Source organism: Barbatula barbatula, assembly GCF_947034865.1.
Source record: "Barbatula barbatula genome assembly, chromosome: 5".
Lineage (NCBI taxonomy): Eukaryota > Metazoa > Chordata > Actinopteri > Cypriniformes > Nemacheilidae > Barbatula > Barbatula barbatula.
This window is the reverse complement of record NC_136769.1, coordinates 25,567,734-25,585,587: the sequence shown is the minus strand read 5'-3', so window position 1 is coordinate 25,585,587 and position 17,854 is coordinate 25,567,734. Positions and strand designations below refer to the sequence as shown.

General features: G+C 43.5%; 1 protein-coding gene across 1 annotated transcript; it reads left to right on the top strand.

Annotated features, from left to right (window-relative positions):
• Nucleotides 1–15,555: 15,555 nt before the first annotated feature.
• LOC306894026 (protein FAM200C-like) lies at nt 15,556–17,493 on the top strand (the record flags this gene model as incomplete). The annotated part of the gene is made up of 1 exon (XM_079456245.1): nt 15,556–17,493. One exon carries the CDS (start codon nt 15,556–15,558, stop codon nt 17,491–17,493), a length of 1,938 nt encoding a protein of 645 aa, XP_079312371.1.
• Between the last annotated feature and the right edge of the window lie 361 nt (nt 17,494–17,854).

Sequence of the window (17,854 nt, the reverse complement as noted above, 5' to 3'; positions counted from 1 at the left end):
TCATCCTCGTAAGTGTTTACATTCCACCACAAGCACACGTGTGGACTGCGCTGCAACAGCTGGCTGATCTGATCACAGACACAGAACAACAACACCCGGATTCTGTCTTTATCATTCTAGGAGACTTTAATCAGGCAAAACTCACACGTGAGCTGCCTAAATTTAAACAACATATCACATGCCCCACAAGAGACAATAATATTTTAGACCATTGCTACACTACTATAAAAGGTGCTGTGGTGAGAAAGGCGGGACGAGAGCCGTCACGCAGGGCCGGTGGCGTGAGTGATAAGTGGAAGCAGCTGTGCGCGCACCGGTCCCGCATCTTATCACGGAGGAGATTGGAAGCTTAAAAGGATGTTCGGCAGGACTGTTGACGAGAGAGGACCGGGCCCGGACATGTGTTTAGTTTATGTATGTTTTATGGCCGGCAGTCTACTGTGAGGTGGCTGCCGGTTACTTCAGTGTTTATTGTTTATTTAATTAAAGTTTTATTGTTGGAATGTTCGCCGGTTCCCGCCTCCTTCCTTCCCTTATAACGAACTTTATTACAGGTGCATATCGCTCTTTTGCCCGAGCAGCTCTAGGACTCTCTGATCACTGCCTGGTTCATCTGCTACCAACTTACAGACAAAAACTTAAAACTGCTAAGCCAGAAATAAGGACTGTAAAGAGATGGACCAACGACACAGAGCAGGTCTTACAAGCCTGTTTTGAATGCACTGACTGGAGTGTTTTTGAAGCTGCTGCCACCGATCTGGATGAGCTCACAGAAACTGTTACATCATACATCAGTTTCTGTGAGGATTTATGCATCCCTACAAAGACTTATTTATCATTCAACAATGATAAACCATGGTTCACACCAAAACTCAGACAGCTGCGTCAGGCCAAAGAGGATGCCTACAGGAGCGGGGACAGGATTTGGTATAATCAGGCCAGAAACACTCTGACAAAGGAGATTGGGGTGGCTAAAAAGAGCTACGCCAAAAAGCTGGAAGACCAGTTTTCTGCCAACGACCCTGCATCAGTGTGGAAAGGCCTGAAAGACATTACCAACTACAAGACACCATCCCCTAGCATCGAGAGCAATAAACAGCTTGTTGAAGATTTAGATCACTTCTATTGTAGATTTGAGACCCTAGACCAGACACTTTACATCCACCCTGACCATCTCTATACACAGCCATCAACACCTCCAGCCACCCCCCTCTCCTCCCACCCTGCACTTCAGATCAGTGAGGATAACGTACGCCAGATCTTTAGAAAACAAAAGAGAAGGAAAGCACCAGGCCCAGACGGTGTTTCACCAGCCTGTCTGAAGACCTGCGCTGACCAGCTGGCCTCCATCTTCTCACTGACCTTCAACAGATCACTGGAGCTTTGCAAAGTCCCTTCGTGCTTTAAACGCTCCATCATCATCCCAATCCCAAAGAAACCAAAGATCACTTGACTCAATGACTACAGACCTGTGGCTTTAACATCTGTTGCCATGAAGTCATTTGAAAGACTGGTGTTGGCTTATTTGAAGGTCATCACTGACCCTTTGCTGGACCCCCTGCAGTTTGCCTACAGAGCAAACCGGTCTGTGGATGATGCAGTTAACATGGGACTGCATTACACCCTACAACATCTGGACAAACCAGGGACTTATGCGAGGATCTTGTTCGTGGACTTCAGTTCTGCCTTCAATACAATCATCCCATCACTGCTCCAGACCAAACTGACCCAGCTCTCTGTCCCTAGCTCTGTCTGTCAATGGATCACCAGCTTTCTGACAGACAGACAACAGTTAGTCAGAATGGGCAAAATCATGTCAGACAGCCGCGCCATCAGCACTGGTGCCCCACAGGGATGTGTTCTCTCCCCACTGCTCTTTTCCCTGTACATCAACGACTGCACCTCTAAAGACCCCTCCGTCAAGCTCCTGAAGTTTGCAGACGACACTACTGTTATCGGTCTCATCCGGAACGGTGACGAGTCTGCGTACAGACAGGAGGTGGAGCAGCTGGCTCTATGGTGCAGGTACAACAACCTGGAGCTGAACACGCTCAAAACAGTGGAGATGATAGTGGATTTTAGGAGAAACCCCCCTGCACTTCCCCCACTCACCATCATGAACAGCACTGTGATTGCAGTAGAGTCATTCAGGTTCCTGGGCACCACCATCTCTTAGGATCTGAAGTGGGACGCTCACATCGACTCTATTGTAAAAAAAAGCCCAGCAGAGACTTTACTTCCTCCGGTAGCTGAGGAAGTTCAACCTGCCACAGGAGCTGCTCGTACAGTTCTACTCAGCTGTCATCGAATCCATCATCTGCACCTCCATCACCGTCTGGTTCGGCTCAGCCTCCAAAACTGACCTCGGAAGACTACAGCGGATAGTCCGGACTGCAGAGCGAATCATTTGCACTACTCTTCCTACACTTAAAGAACTGTACTCATCCAGAGTGGGTAAAAGGGCTCACAAAATTACCCTGGACCCCTCACACCCAGCACACTCTCTGTTTGAACTCTTACCATCTGGTTGACGCTACAGAGCACCGAGCACTAAAACAGGAAGAGACACAGGAAGAGCTTCTTTCCTCATGCCATCTACCTCATGAACAGTTAAATGTTCACCTTTTGCAATAAATGTGTGCAATATTTTTGTGCCAGATTTTTCGTATATAGCACCTTAAAATGTGTATATTTTAAACACCTGCAGATATCTCATAGAATCTGTATATACATATCATACACCCTACAGTGCAATAAATGTGAGCAATACTTTCCCTCAGACATTTCACATGTATAAACTCATAACTTGTATATTTTAATATGTCACACTGCACTTTCACCTTTGTGTGCTTAACTTTTATTTTTATTCTGTACTTTCGTTGCCTTTGTTGATTGTTACTTGTCTTGTAACCTTACTTGTGTACTGGAAGCTTCTGTAACCAAGACAAATTCCTCGTGTGTGTAAGCACACCTGGCAATAAAGCTTGTTCTGATTCTGAAATGCCAGATATTTTCACAAAATGTAGGATGCCTGTGAATAGTAGTAACATCCCACGCCAGGAAGATCTGTATATATGGCCTCATTTGAAACATGTGTACTTACCTGTAATAGATGCAGATGTGGAGGTGCTGATAGGCATGAATGTGCCCAGAGCTTTGGAACCACTTGAAGTTATTAGGAGTGTGGATAATGGGCCGTATGCCATTAAGACAATGCTTGGTTGGACAGTAAATGGACTTCGAGGTGTAGGATGTTGTGATGGACCTGACTCTTATCAGTCTGCAGTTACTATCAACAGAATTTCTGCTGTAACACTCGATGAACTCTGGAAACAACAGTTCAAGATGGACTTTCCAGAGTACAGTCAGGAAGAACAACCAGGGCTTTCAAGGAAGGACTGCAGGTTCTTAGAAATGGTTAACAATACTGTGAAATTAGTCGATGGCCATTAAAGTATTGGGTTACCTCTGAGGAACAGAAAGTTAAGTATGCCACATAACCTTAACATTGCAGAACAACGCATCCTTAACCCGAAGAGAAGGTTTCTCAGAGATCCATTATTCCATAAGGACTACTCTGCTTGCATGAAAAATCTTCTATCCAGTGGTTATGCACAGAAAGTGCCAACTACAGATATGGCATGCAGTGATGGAAAGGTATGGTACATCCCACATCATGGGGTATACCACCCAAATAAAGGGAAGATCCGAGTTGTCTTTGATTGTGCAGCATAATTTCAAGGCACATCACTCAACGCACAACTCTTGAGTGGTCCTGAGACTTAATTGGGAGTCCTGACCAGGTTCAGGAAAGAGTCTGTTGTTCTGATGTCCGACGTTGAGGCAATGTTTCAAAGAGTTAGGGGCCTTTTGTTTGGGGCAACATCTACTCCTAGTTGTGCCCATTTTGCTCTACGAAGGTGTGCAGAAGACAACAAAGACTTTGCAATAGGCAAGTGTTTGAGACTATCATGTACAATTTTTATGTAGATGACTGCCTTGTCTCTGTAGCTTCAGAAAAGGAAGCCATATGCCTTTATAAAGACCTTAAAAAAGTGTGTTGGCCTCAATACCAGAGGAGGAGAGAGCGAAGGAAGTAAAAGATCTGGATTTAGACCATGATTCATTACCTGTCGAAAGAGCAATGGGTGTGTCCAGTCCGATACCTTCAAGTTCAGTATAACCTTTCAGGAGAGACCATTGACCCGCAGAGGTATCCTTTCAACTGTCAGCTCCTTCTATGACCCTTTGGGGATCCTAGCTCCTGTGGTTTTTACGGGAAAAAGGATTCTTCGGGATCTGTATCGGAACCGGTTAGGATGGGATGATGTTATACCAACCGCCGTTGCTCAGGAGTGGATAGATTGGCTGAAGGAGCAACATCAGTTGGAAGGCTTCAGCATCAGATGATGTTTACAACCTCTGAACTTTGGACAGGCAGCCACTGCTCAGTTGCATCATTTTACTGATGCTATTGACGAAGGATATGGTACTGTTACCTATCTTTTGCTGCGTAGTGAACACTCTCAGTTACACAGCGCCTTCATCAAGTCAGCTTTATTTATATAGCGCTTTTTACAATTTTCATTGTTACAAAGCAGCTGTACAAGAAAAAAATTACTATAAGTAAAACATAAAAGGTTATGGAATTCAAAACACAGGTCAAATATCAGACACACAATAAATTCCTATATGCAGTGTTAATTAAATAAGACAACCAAATTCTAGCAGCCCCCCCGGCCAGGCAAAACAGTGCAAAGCAGTATGCAAACGGTGGGGAGGAACCCAAAACTCCATTGGAGGAGAAAAAAAACCTCGGAGGGAAACCAGGCCTAACCAGGGGATTCCAGTTCCCCTCTGGCAAAAACTGCAGCCTCTGCACAAGCTCAACAGTGCTTGCACAACAAGGCAAAAATAAAAAAAATTAGATTTAAAATTATCATTAATAATCTAATAGTGGCTGAAGTTTTGTAGGGACGTCACTTCCTTCGTCCAGCATTTGTCAGGTCTAGGAATGGATTGCGCCCTGCCCGCTCCGCTCTTGTAACCTTGGAACAATGAGACAAGACTGGCTGAGAGTAGAGTACTGTTCTGCACTCTTTGATGCAACAAATGCATCAGTTGTTATTGGAAGTGTCCCTGGTTCCGGTTGATCTAACTAGTGCAGCCTAGATCTTTGAAATACATGTATTATGATAATCTAGTGTATGCAAGATTAAAAAGATGCGTCTTTAGTCTAGATTTAAACTGACAGAGTGTGTCCGCCTCCCGGACATTGCAGGGAAGACTGTTCCAAAGTTTAGGCGCTAGATAAGAAAAGGATCTGCCGCCTGCACTTGATTTTGAAATTCTAGGTATTACCAACTGACCTGACGCCTGAGAGCGTAGTGCACGTGATGGACTATAATACGTAAGAAGTTCTCTCAAGTAGTGAGGAGCTAAACCATGCAAGGCTTTATAGGTAATAAGCAAGATTTTAAGATTTATGCGATGCTTTATAGGTAACCAGTGCAAGGTTGACAGAACCGGGCTAATATGCTCATACTTTTTAGTACGTGTAAGAACTCGAGCTGCCGCATTTTGGACCAGTTGGAGTTTTTGTAATAGGCCTGCAGGGCAACCACCTAATAGTGCATTACAGTAATCTAGTCTTGATGTCATAAAGGCATGTATAAGCTTCTCCGCATCTGATGATGACAGCATATGACGTAATTTAGATATATTTTTAAGATGGAAAAACGCAATCTTACAGGTGTTGGCGACCTGGTTCTCAAATGACAGAGTACTATCGAATATAAAGCCAAGATTCTTAGCTGAAGATGAGGGTTTTATGGAACATCCATCAATAGTTAAGCAGTATTCTTGGTTGTTACGTAGGGCGGTTTTCGGTCCGATAAGTAACACTTCAGTTTTGTCCGAGTTCAGTAATAAAAAATTGCTACTCATCCACTTTTTTATATCGACTATGCATTCCACTATTCGATGGAATTGCTGTGTTTCGTGAGGCTTCGAGGAAATATAAAGTTGCGTATCATCAGCATAGCAGTGAAAGCTTATTCCGTGTCGCTTTATTATATCTCCTAGAGGTAACATGTATAATGCGAAGAGCATAGGCCCTAGTACTGAGCCCTGTGGTACACCGTACTGGACTTGCGATTTGCGTGATACCTCATTGTTTATTTTTACATATTGGAAACGGTCGCATAAATAAGATCTAAGCCATTTCAAAGCTATTTCCTTAATACCGACATCATTTTCAAGTCTATGTAGGAGCATGCTGTGGTCAATGGTGTCGAATGCAGCACTAAGATCTAGCAGCACCAATAAGGAGATACAACCTCGGTCGGACGCCATAAACAGATCATTCGTAACTCTAATCAGAGCAGTCTCTGTACTGTGATGTGCTCTAAATCCAGACTGGAAATCTTCATTAATCTCATTCCTTTGGAGGAAGGAACATATTTGAGTTGAGACTACTTTTTCCAGAACCTTAAGCAACCCTAAGAAAGGTAGATTCGAAATAGGTCTATAGTTAACTAGTTCTCCAGGGTCCAGATGGGGTTTTTTGACAAGGGGCCTTATAACAGCCACTTTATATGCTTTAGGCACATGTCCTAATGTCAGAGATGAGTTAATAATGCTAAGTAGAGGATCTATAATTTCTGGGAGCATCTCTTTCAGAAGATTTGTAGCTATAGGGTCTAGCATGCATGTAGTCGATTTAGATGATCTAATGATTTTCGATAGTTCATCGTGATCTATAGTAGAAAATAAACATAATTTCTCCTTAGGGGTGCTGTAGTAAGTCGTTTGTTCAGCGGGTTTCGCATCTGGTTGCATAGTTATAATTTTCTCTCGAATATCTTGGATTTTATTTGTGAAATAGTTCATAAAATCATCACTGCTATGCTGGTATACAGAATCAGAAGTCGCTGACGATTTATTTTTGGTTAATTTAGACACTGTATCAAATCAGACACCTAGGGTTATTTTGTTTTCTTCTATTAATGATGAAATGTAGGCGGATCGAGACGTTTTTAGGGCTTTCCTGTATTTTTTTGTACTATCCTTCCAGGCAGTACGAAATACCTCTAATTTAGTCTTTTTAAAGTTGCGCTCCATTTTTCGTGCCGCTTTCTTTAGAGCCTGAGTGTGTTCATTTTTCCACGGTGTCGGTCTGTCATTTTTAATCTTCTTTAAGCGCAAGGGAGCAACTATGTCTAGCGTTTCCGAGAAGGTGGCATTCATATTTTCAATAGTAAAGTCAAGATCTTCAACGTTATTACTCATGCTAGAGATTTGAGACAATTCAGGCAAATTATCAAGAAACGCACCTTTTGTAGTCGAAGTTATTGTTCTACAATATTTGTAACTTGGAGTTTGATTTGCCACCATTGGGTATTGAAGCAAGCATGATACCAGATAATGATCTGAGATGTCTTCGCTCTGCTGAAGGATTTTAACATCGACCACGTTTATACCGTAAGACAAAATTAAATCTAAAGTATGATTACGAAGGTGAGTAGGTCCTGACACATGTTGACTAACGCCCATGGAGTTAAGAGTGTCTTTAAAAGCCATTCCTAAAGCATCTGTATCATTATCTACATGAATGTTAAAGTCCCCGGCAACAAGGACTCTGTCTGCAGCCAGTACTAGTTCTGATAAGAACCCACCAAATTCTTTAATAAAATCTGTGTGGTGCCCTGGAGGCCTATATACAATAGCCAGAGTAAATTTTAAAGATGTTTTGTCCTTAGTATTAGGTATTGATGCATCAAGTACCATGACTTCAAAAGAATTGTATTTAGGATTAGACTTCTGGGAAATGCTAAAAGAGTTACGGTAAAGTGCAGCAACACCTCCCCCTCTGCCTTTTAGGCGAGGCTCGTGTTTATAATAATAATCTTGGGGGACAGACTCATTTAACGCAATATAATCATCTGGCTTTAGCCATGTTTCTGTGAGACAGAGCATGTCTATTTTATGATCTGTTATCATATCACTAACAAAAAGTGCTTTATTAGAGAGAGATCTAATATTAAGCAATCCGAGTCGTAACAGTTGATTATCTGTATTATGTTCATGTTTAGTTAGTTTAACGTTAACTAAATTACCTTTGAGAGGTTTACGCTTTATTTTATGTTTACTAATCCGGGGGACAGACACAGTCTCTATTTTATGATGTTTGGGAGAAAGTATTATCACATGTTGTGTATTTAGTGTGTTCTGCAACGTGAGACGGCAAGCAGACCGTTGGTTAAGCCATTCAGTCTGCTCCCTGACCTGGGCCCCAGTGAGTCAAGTTTTAGCATTAAGACTATGTGCCATATTTCTAGAGAGTAGAGAAGCTCCAGCCCAGGAGGGGTGGAGACCATCACTTTTCAACAGGTCAGGTCTGCCCTCAAAACTCTTCCAGTTATTTATAAAAACAATATCATTCTGCAGGCACCACTCAGACAACCAGCCATTTAGTGATGATACTCTGCTATGTATCTCATCACCACGATAAGTGGGGAGGGGGCCAGAGAATATTACAGTTTCTGACATCGTGCTTGCGAGCTCACACACCTCTTTAATATTATCTTTAGTGATCTCCGATTGACGGAGTCGAACATCATTTGTGCCGACGTGAATAACAATCTTACTGAATTTACGATTAGCCTTAGCCAGCACATTTAAATTTGACTTGATGTCAGGCGCTCTGGCTCCCGGTAAACATTTGACTATGGTGGCTGGTGCCTCTATGTTAACGTTCCGAACAATAGAATCACCGATAACTAGGGCACTTTCAGCAGGTTTCTCAGTCGGTGCATCGCTGAGCGGGGCAAACCTGTTCGAGACTGTAGTCGGAACGTTTGAGTGATGTTTTGACCTGCGACTACACCGTCTCACAGTCACAAAGTTTCCCAGCTGCGGGGGTTGTTCAACCGGAACCGAACTGTGCGCGCTAATATTGCTCGCATCCAAAGTGTTTTCTAAGCTCCTTACATTCTTACTATCCTCAGATAAAGATTGGATGCGAGACTCTAATACTGTGATCTTCTCTGTCAGCCTAGCTATTTCCCTGCATTTATCGCATGTAAAACCCTCGCCGCTGACAGAGAAGGCTAAGCTAAACATATGACATGAGGTGCAAGTGACAATAATAAGAGAAGAAGCCATAACTCACCGGGTTTGAAGAGTAATTCCAACTTACCAAGGCTGCTCGGTGATTCTTAGTATATATGCTTTAAAGAGAAACCGTTAGCACACAAGACAGCTAGAAGGCGAGATGATATTTAGCAGTGTAAACAGAAAGCCCGCTAGCACGCTTGTGCTATGCTAACGGCGCTGAGTGTTTTGGTTTAAGATTTTCAAGTAAATAACCAGGAGAGGTTATTGAGATATCAGGATAAGTTAGCAACGACAGTGATAATTAACAATGTATGCTATGAATAAAATACACTAATATGAAAGAAGTGCAAGTTAAGTGATACAACAACCTGATTCCGTGTTGTATTAGAGGGGAGAGGTGAAGCACGTTTTTTCCCCTTCATAAAGGGAAAATCCAGGGTGGCACCTTTAAAGCTCTGGAAACTCTGGGTCAGCTGTGGCCTAATGGTTAGAGCGTTGGGCTTGTGATCAGAAGGTTGCTGGTTCTAATCTCAGTGCCAGCAGGTCATGACTGAAGTGCCCTTGAGCAAGACACCTTACCCCTGATTGCTCTGCAGTAATGTGCCACTGTAAAAAACTACTTGTAAGTCGCTTTGGATAAAAGCGTCTGCCAAATGAGTAAATGTAAATGTTACTATCCCACGTATGGAGCTAACAGCGGCAGTTGTAGCAGCTCATATGGACAAACTGTGGAGAAGGGAGCTAAGATTACAGCTTCAACACTTGGCTTTAAGATAGTACCTCTGTATTAAGATACATTAAGAATGAAACGTCAAGATATAGAATCTTTGTGGCAAACCGGGTCTCGGAGATACTCAAGAGCTCTGATGCCTCTCAAAGGAGATTTGTGAACACTGCACTCAATCCTGCAGACCTTGCCTCCAGAGGTGTGAGGGTAGAGCCATTTCTTAATAACAAAACTTGGGATATTCGGTCCCTCATTTCTCTTGCAATCTGAAGGTGACTGGCCTGTTAAACCCGATAAATTACAACAACTGCCATTTGAAGATCCTGAGGTCAAGGTATCAGCTGCTATTGGAGTTTCTGCAATAAGGGTAGAAGATGATTCTAAGATTCAAGGCTTTGTTTTTTAATCTCAAGAAAACGAAAGAGATGACTGTACGTCTAACCCATTCTACATCAGATGTAACTCGACAGAATGATGCTCTGACTAAGGACATGCATGATTTTAGTCAGACCAAGTCCGACCAAGTAAAGACCAAGATGGCGGCGCGTGAACATCGCGAGGCTCAGCGTCTCTCCAGTTTTAGCATTTATATAGTGTATTTCTTGCTCATGTAGGGGCTGTTCGTCCAGAACAGTTGTGCATTTACATCGTACACCCGGCAGGAGCTTTTGGATATCAGTTTATGCATGTCCGGAAGTTGCATCAGCAACATTCAACTCGTAACACCACACCGGCTCTTTACCCAGCATTTTCCTTGCTAATGTTCGATCATTAGTGAACAAAATGGATGAGATTCGACTCCGCATCATCAACAGCAAAATACTTTTGAACTGCAATGTCATAATCTTCACGGAAACATGGCTACACAGCGGCATACCGGACAACGCTATTGGGTTAGCGGGCTACAACACACACCGGGCGGATAGAACGGTAGAGGAATCCGGTAAGACAAGAGGAGGTGGATTGTGCATTTACATCAACAAAGCTTGGTGCAGGAAACTCTGTTATTGTCGGGAGACACTGCTCGGCTAACCTTGACTTTCTCATGGTTAAATGTAGACCGTTTTATCTGCCACGGGAATTCACTTCCACCATTATAACGGCAGCTTATATTCCACCGGATGCTGATGCCAAGCTTGCTATAAAAGAACTTCATGCAGCCATCAGTAAACAACAGACTGCTCACCCGGAGGCTGCATTTATTGTTGCGGGAGATTTTAATCACTCAAACTTAAAGACAGTGCTCCCTAAATTTCACAAGCATGTTTCCTGCCACACAAGAGGAAACAAAACTTTGGACCATGTCTACACAAACATTGCTGAAGCTTACGCCGTGACCCCCCTCCCCCACCTGGGTCATTCTGATCACTTTCTTTGTTCCTCACCCCAAATACTCACCTCTCATTAATCGTGTGAAGCCATCAGTGAAGACCATCAAGGTGTGGCCTGCGGGGGCAGACTTTACACTCCAGGAAAGGTTTCTACACACAGACTGGAGTCTGTTTGCTTCTCAGGCCACCAGTGGCTCTCACACGGACATCGACAGTTACACCTCCTCTGTATTGGACTACATCAATTCCACCATTGATAGTGTCACAACCCAGAAGCAGATCACCACGTACCCCAATCAGAAGCCGTGAATGAACAAGGAAGTGCGCCCCCTTTTGAAAGCACGCAACACTGCCTTCCGTTCGGATGATGCAAAGGCCTGTAGTACTTCTAGGGCAAATCTGAAGAGGGGCATCAAAAAGACCAAGCACTGCTATAAACTGAAGCTAGAGGAGCATTTTTCCAATTCTGACCCTCGACGTATGTGGCAGGTCATCCAGGCCATCAGTGACTACAAACCCAACCACTCCACCCCCATAGCACAGATGCCGTCTTCCTGAACGATTTTAATGACTTTTATGCTCGCTTTGAGAGAGACAAAAAGGAAACAGCTACCAAGCTCACACCCTCTGCTGACCACCCAATAATCACACTTAACTCCACTGATGTTCACTGTACTAAGCTGGATCAACGCGAGCAAGGCTGCTGGCCCAGACGGCATCCCTGGTCATGTACTCAAGGCATGTGCGGAGCAGCTCGCTGGGGTCTTCACGGACATCTTCAACCTGTCCCTCGCCCAAGCAGTGGTTCCAGCATGTCTTAAATCCACCTCCATTGTGCCCATCCCAAAACATTCGAACCCGACGTGCCTTTACGACTACCGCCCTGTAGCACTCACACCCATTGTTATGAAGTGCTTTGACTGGCTGGTCCTGGCACGCCTAAAGGTCTCTCTACCACCCACACTGGACCCATACCAATTTGCCTATCACAACAATAGGAGCACGGATGATGCAGTGTCCATGGCGCTGCACGCCGTGCTCACACATCTGGACAATAAGGACACTTATGCGCGCATGTTGTTTGTAGACTTCAGCTCTGCTTTCAATACCGTCATCCATTCCAAGCTAATCGTCAAACTTGGAAACCTAGGCATTAACAACCCTACCTGCAACTGGATTATGGACTTCCTGACGAACAGGCCTCAGCTTGTTAGGTTAGGCCACATCTGCTCCACCACAACCACCCTCAACACTGGTGTACCACAGGGCTGCGTACTGAGCCCCTTCTCCTACTCCCTTTTCACACTCGACTGCAGGCCTGTGAACGGATCTAACTCCTTCATCAAGTTTGCAGACGATACAACAGTGATTGGTCTCATCAGCAACAATGATGAGACTGCATACAGAGAGGACCCCATCCACATTAATGGGATGGCTGTTGAACGTGTTTCCAGTTTTAAGTTCCTGGGGACTCATATTTCGGAGGACCTGTCCTGGACCACCAACACCTCATGCCTGGTCAAGAAGGCTCACCAGCGTCTCTTCTTTCTGAGGACACTGAAGAAGAACCAACTGTCTTCAACTATCCTGGTGAACTTCTATCGCTGCACGATAGAGAGTATCCTGACCAACTGTGTCACAGTCTGGTACGGGATCTGTTCTGTTACTGAGCGCAAGGCACTGCAGCGGGTGGTGAAAACAGCTCAGTGCATCACAGGGACTACACTTTCTCCCATTGAGGACATCCAGAAGAAACGCTGTCTGCATCGAGCTCGCAGCATTCTCAAGGACTCCTCTCACCCCGCTCATAGACTGTTTACTCTCCTGCCTTCCCGTCGGCGCTTCCGGTGCCTCCGGACAAGAACCAGCAGACTAAGAAACAGCTTTTTTCCCAGAGCTGTTTCATTATTGAACTCTGCCCCCCACTGATTCCACTACCTCTCATACCCTTAACTCCAATGCTGCTACAACATTGTTTACATTGCACTACAGGGCTGCATGCAAGACTGAACTGTACAAACCAGTACTTCATGTATCTGCTCTACCGGACTGTTTACACACACACAGCATCATTTGGACTCTATACTGCTCACTTGCACATCTGAAATATTTAACTGAATGATCATTTGCACTAATGGACCACTTTCATAACTGCACTAACTAATCTACTGCACTGTAACTCTATTAACTGCATCTACTCATCTATTGCACTGTTACCTCAATAACTGCATTAACTAATCTACTGCACTGTAACTCTATTAACTGCATCTACTCATCAATTGCACTGTAACCTCAATAACTGCATTAACTAATCTACTGCACTGTAACCTAATTAACTGCATTAACTCATCTTCTGGACTGCAACCTATTACTAACTCTTATACCGCACCGTAACTGTAATAACCGCATTAACTCATCCGCTGCATTGTTACTTGAACAACTGCATTAACTCACCTATTGCACTGCAACTTTAACAGCTAATGTCAATAATCTATGCACACTTAATCACTTGCACTATTGTTTAGTTTAAATTATTATCTGCTCATATCCACCTGTACATTAATGTTCATAGTGTTAATGTTCATAATATAGTCATCTGTATATATTGTTCATAGTACATACCTACTGTCATATTTTGTCATAACTGTATAATATTTTCTCAATATTTTATTCTGTATTTATTCTAACTGTATATCCTGCACTTGCTAATTGCACTTCTGGTTAGACCGACAGAAATGGACGAGGATCAAACGCAATTTCATTCCTGGAGACATTGTTCTTATTGTGGATGATTCTGCACCCCGCTGTCATGACTCCGCTATCACGTCATGTTTATTCTTGGTCTTGCAGCGGAGTCATGGCATAGCCTTAGGTTTTGTGTGAGAAAGGCATGGCTTTGTTATGAAATGTAGACTTGCCATGTTCTTTCTCGTGTCTCGTCAGTGTTTCCCGCCATCTCGTTTCCTCGTTAACCTTCCCTGAGTGTTTCATTACCTACTCCTGCCCCTTGTTAATTATCCTGTGTTTGTTCCCCTATAAAACATCCTCGAGTTCATTGTCCTGTGCTCGTTCATTGTCTTCGGTACCTTGTATTTTGTACTTTGTATGCCGTTCTTGTTACATCGTTTTAAATAGTCTTGTCTTGCCTGATACGTTTAAGTATATTTAGTCTTTGTGAGTGTCCGTTCTAGTCTTAGTGTTTTACAGTAGAGTTCTTGTTGAGTGTTTAGTTTTCAGTTTATCGTTGTAGTTATTGTGTATTGTCTTGATACCCCCTCGTGGGTTTTTGTTTCCTGTATTATTATTTATTAAAATCTCTGTTAACCCCGTCATCCCTGTTTTTGGCTGCCTGCACTTGGGTTCTCCTTCCACGATCGTGACACCCGCAATTGGAAAGATAACCGAAGTGATTCCAAACATAAGAGGACTTGTGAGACAGGTCTGGATTAAGACTCCAACTAACCGTAGGCCTGTGACTTAGATCTGTCTTCTGCAGGAGTCAGCTGAATCCTGATTGCAGTACCTTGATATGAAACACTTGATTGAATCAACCAGACTACTTTTTACTTTTTCTTCAAAGAGAAAACAAAGAAATTTTTTTTTCTGACTGACTGACTATAAATATGATACACATATTTCCTGTGTATTCCACTGCTTGTGTAATGTATATGTAATTATTACTGCATGTCAACTGTAATAATTAGGGGACGGAATGTTGGTGCCAGTTGATAAACGCATTCATTCATCAATTAAGGTGATTACGGCACCTGGTGGTGGCGGAAGTGGTAAGCCAAAAAGGGGGTGACGGGGAAAGGCTTATATTTTGTTGACCGCTACCAAGCTTCGACTGCAAATTGTAATGATGGATGCGTGTATTGGATAGACATCCTCGTTTGTTATGCAAATAAAAATCTAATGAGAAACGAAGTCTTCGGAGTTATGATCATTGCAAGCAAGCGCGTCTGACAAAAGGGTTCGAAGTTTATGATGAGCCATAATGTCGCCTACAAGGACTTAAACCAAGCCAATGACGGACCACCCGTGCCAACATAAGTTTCTAGTCTATCTATTAGAACAGCGGTCGGGAACCTGTGGCTCGCGAGCCATATATGGCTCTTCCGGTGACGGCATATGGCTCCCAGACAATTTTGAGTTGAAAAAAAAATCAGTTTGAAAATGATTTTACAATACTTATGATATTTCTTAATAATACTGTGTCATTTTAAAGTAAACAGAAATTAGTTTTGAAAATAAATTTCGCGGGTCACAGGTCGGGGGACCAATGGCTCGCGAGCATCTCAGGGTCATTGTAAAGGTGAAGAAATCAATTTGATCAGATAGCCAACTAGTTTATCCGCTTCAACCCTTGTAACGGAAAAGATGGCGAAAAGAAAAAAGGACGATGATTACCGTGCATTCCAGGCTGCGTGGACAGAGGAATTTGCATTTGTGGACAGAGCAGGATCTGCGGTATGTCTAATATGCAATGATAAAATTGCATCGATGAAACGGTCAAATATAAAGCGGCACTTCGATACGCACCATGCTTCATTTGCATCGAAATATCCAGCGGGGGACAGCAGGAAAAGGGCATGCGAGGAGCTACAGCGGAGAGTGCAGACGAGTCAGCAGCAACTACGCGTGTGGACCAGGCAAGGTGACGGGAATTCCGCTAGCTTTGCGGGTGCTTTGGCAATAGTAAGGAATGGAAAGCCATTCACAGATGGCGAGTATGCCAAAACATTCATGCTTAATGTGGCCAATGAACTGTTTGATGACTTCCCAAATAAAGACAAAATAATCAAACGTATAAAAGACATGCCCCTGTCAGCAAGAACTGTGCACGATCGTAGCATCATGATGGCAAATCAAGTTGAGGAAACACAAATTAAGGACATAAACGCCGGGACATACTTTTCTCTCGCGTTAGATGAGTCAACAGACGTTAGCCATCTATCTCAGTGCAGTATAATTGCCCGGTATGCTGCAGGTGACACACTGCGTGAGGAAAGCTTAGCTGTTTTGCCAATGAAAGGGACAACAAGAGGAGAGGATTTATTCACGACTTTCATGGAGTTTACTAAAGAAAAAAAACTACCGATGGATAAACTTATTTCTGTATGTACTGATGGTGCACCCTGTATGTTGGGTAAGAACAAAGGATTTGTAGCGCTTCTCCGTGAACATGAAAAGAGAGCCATCCTAAGTTTTCATTGCATCCTGCACCAGGAGGCGCTTTGCGCTCAGACGTGTGGCCAGGAGCTTGGTGAGGTGATGTCGCTGGTCTTTCGAGTGGTCAACTTTATTGTTTCCCGCGCTTTAAATGATCGCCAGTTTAAAGCTCTGCTAGAAGAAGTTGGGAATCATTATCCCGGTCTGCTTTTACACAGCAACGTGCGTTGGTTGTCAAGGGGGAAGGTGCTCAGCCGTTTTGCAGCTTGCCTGAGTGAAATCCGGACTTTTCTAGAAATGAAAGGCGTCAAGCATCCTGAGCTACACAACACTGACTGGCTCCTGCAGTTTGACTATCTCGTGGACATAACTGGCCATCTGAACCAGCTCAATGTGAAAATGCAAGGTATTGGAAACACAATCTCATCCCTTCAACAAGCAGTGTTTGCATTTGAAAGCAAGCTGGAAGTCTTTCTCAGGGATATTGAAACAGGTCGTCTTCTGCACTTTGAAAGACTGCAACAATTTAGAGATGCATGCTTAGCAACTGACTCCACTCAACATCTGGATCTCAAGAAGCTAGCTGGCTTTACGTCCAATCTCCTGCAGTCATTCAAAGCACGTTTTGGAGAATTTCGTGCGCGCACTGGTCTTTTCAAGTTCATCACTCATCCACATGAGTGTGCAGTGGACAAAATCGACCTGACATGCATCCCCGGGGTCTCGATCAGAGACTTTGAGCTGGAAGTTGCTGACCTGAAGGCATCAGACATGTGGATGAGTAAGTTCAAGTCACTTAATGAAGAGTTGGAAAGTCTTGCAAGACAGCGAGCAGAGCTGGCGAGGGAACACAGGTGGACAGAAATGAAAAATCTTCAACCTGAAGACCAGCTGATTCTCAAAACTTGGAACGAGCTTCCTGTGACATACCACACAATGCAGCGTGTGAGTATTGCCGTATTGACCATGTTTGGCTCTACATATGCATGTGAGCAGTCATTCTCGCATATGAGGAACATTAAGACCAACCTACGCTCACGTTTAACTGATGGAAGCCTCAACGCCTGCATGAAGCTCAACCTCACCACGTATGAACCAGACTACAAGGTCATCAGCAAAACCATGCAGCACCAAAAGTCCCATTAAAAGTAAGACATATTAAATGTATTATACGTTAAAAGAACTATATGGCTCTCAATGAAATATATTTAGAAATATTTGTCCTTCATGGCTCTCCCAGTCAAAAAGGTTCCCGACCCCTGTATTAGAATGATGTGATCTATAGTAGAAAAGATGTGTGAAGGCCCAGTAGGACAAGAACAGAGATGATGCCACAATCAGATGCTATACGAGAAGATAATTTGATAACTTTTAGCAGTGCTGTATCTTTGCTGTGGTTGGTAAGCTATTTTTTCTGCAGAAATGCACAAACTTGACCTGAGACCGCTTTGGATATAAAAGAGGTCTCAAATTAACCTATTCTCCCAGACCACCAACTTAAAGGCTT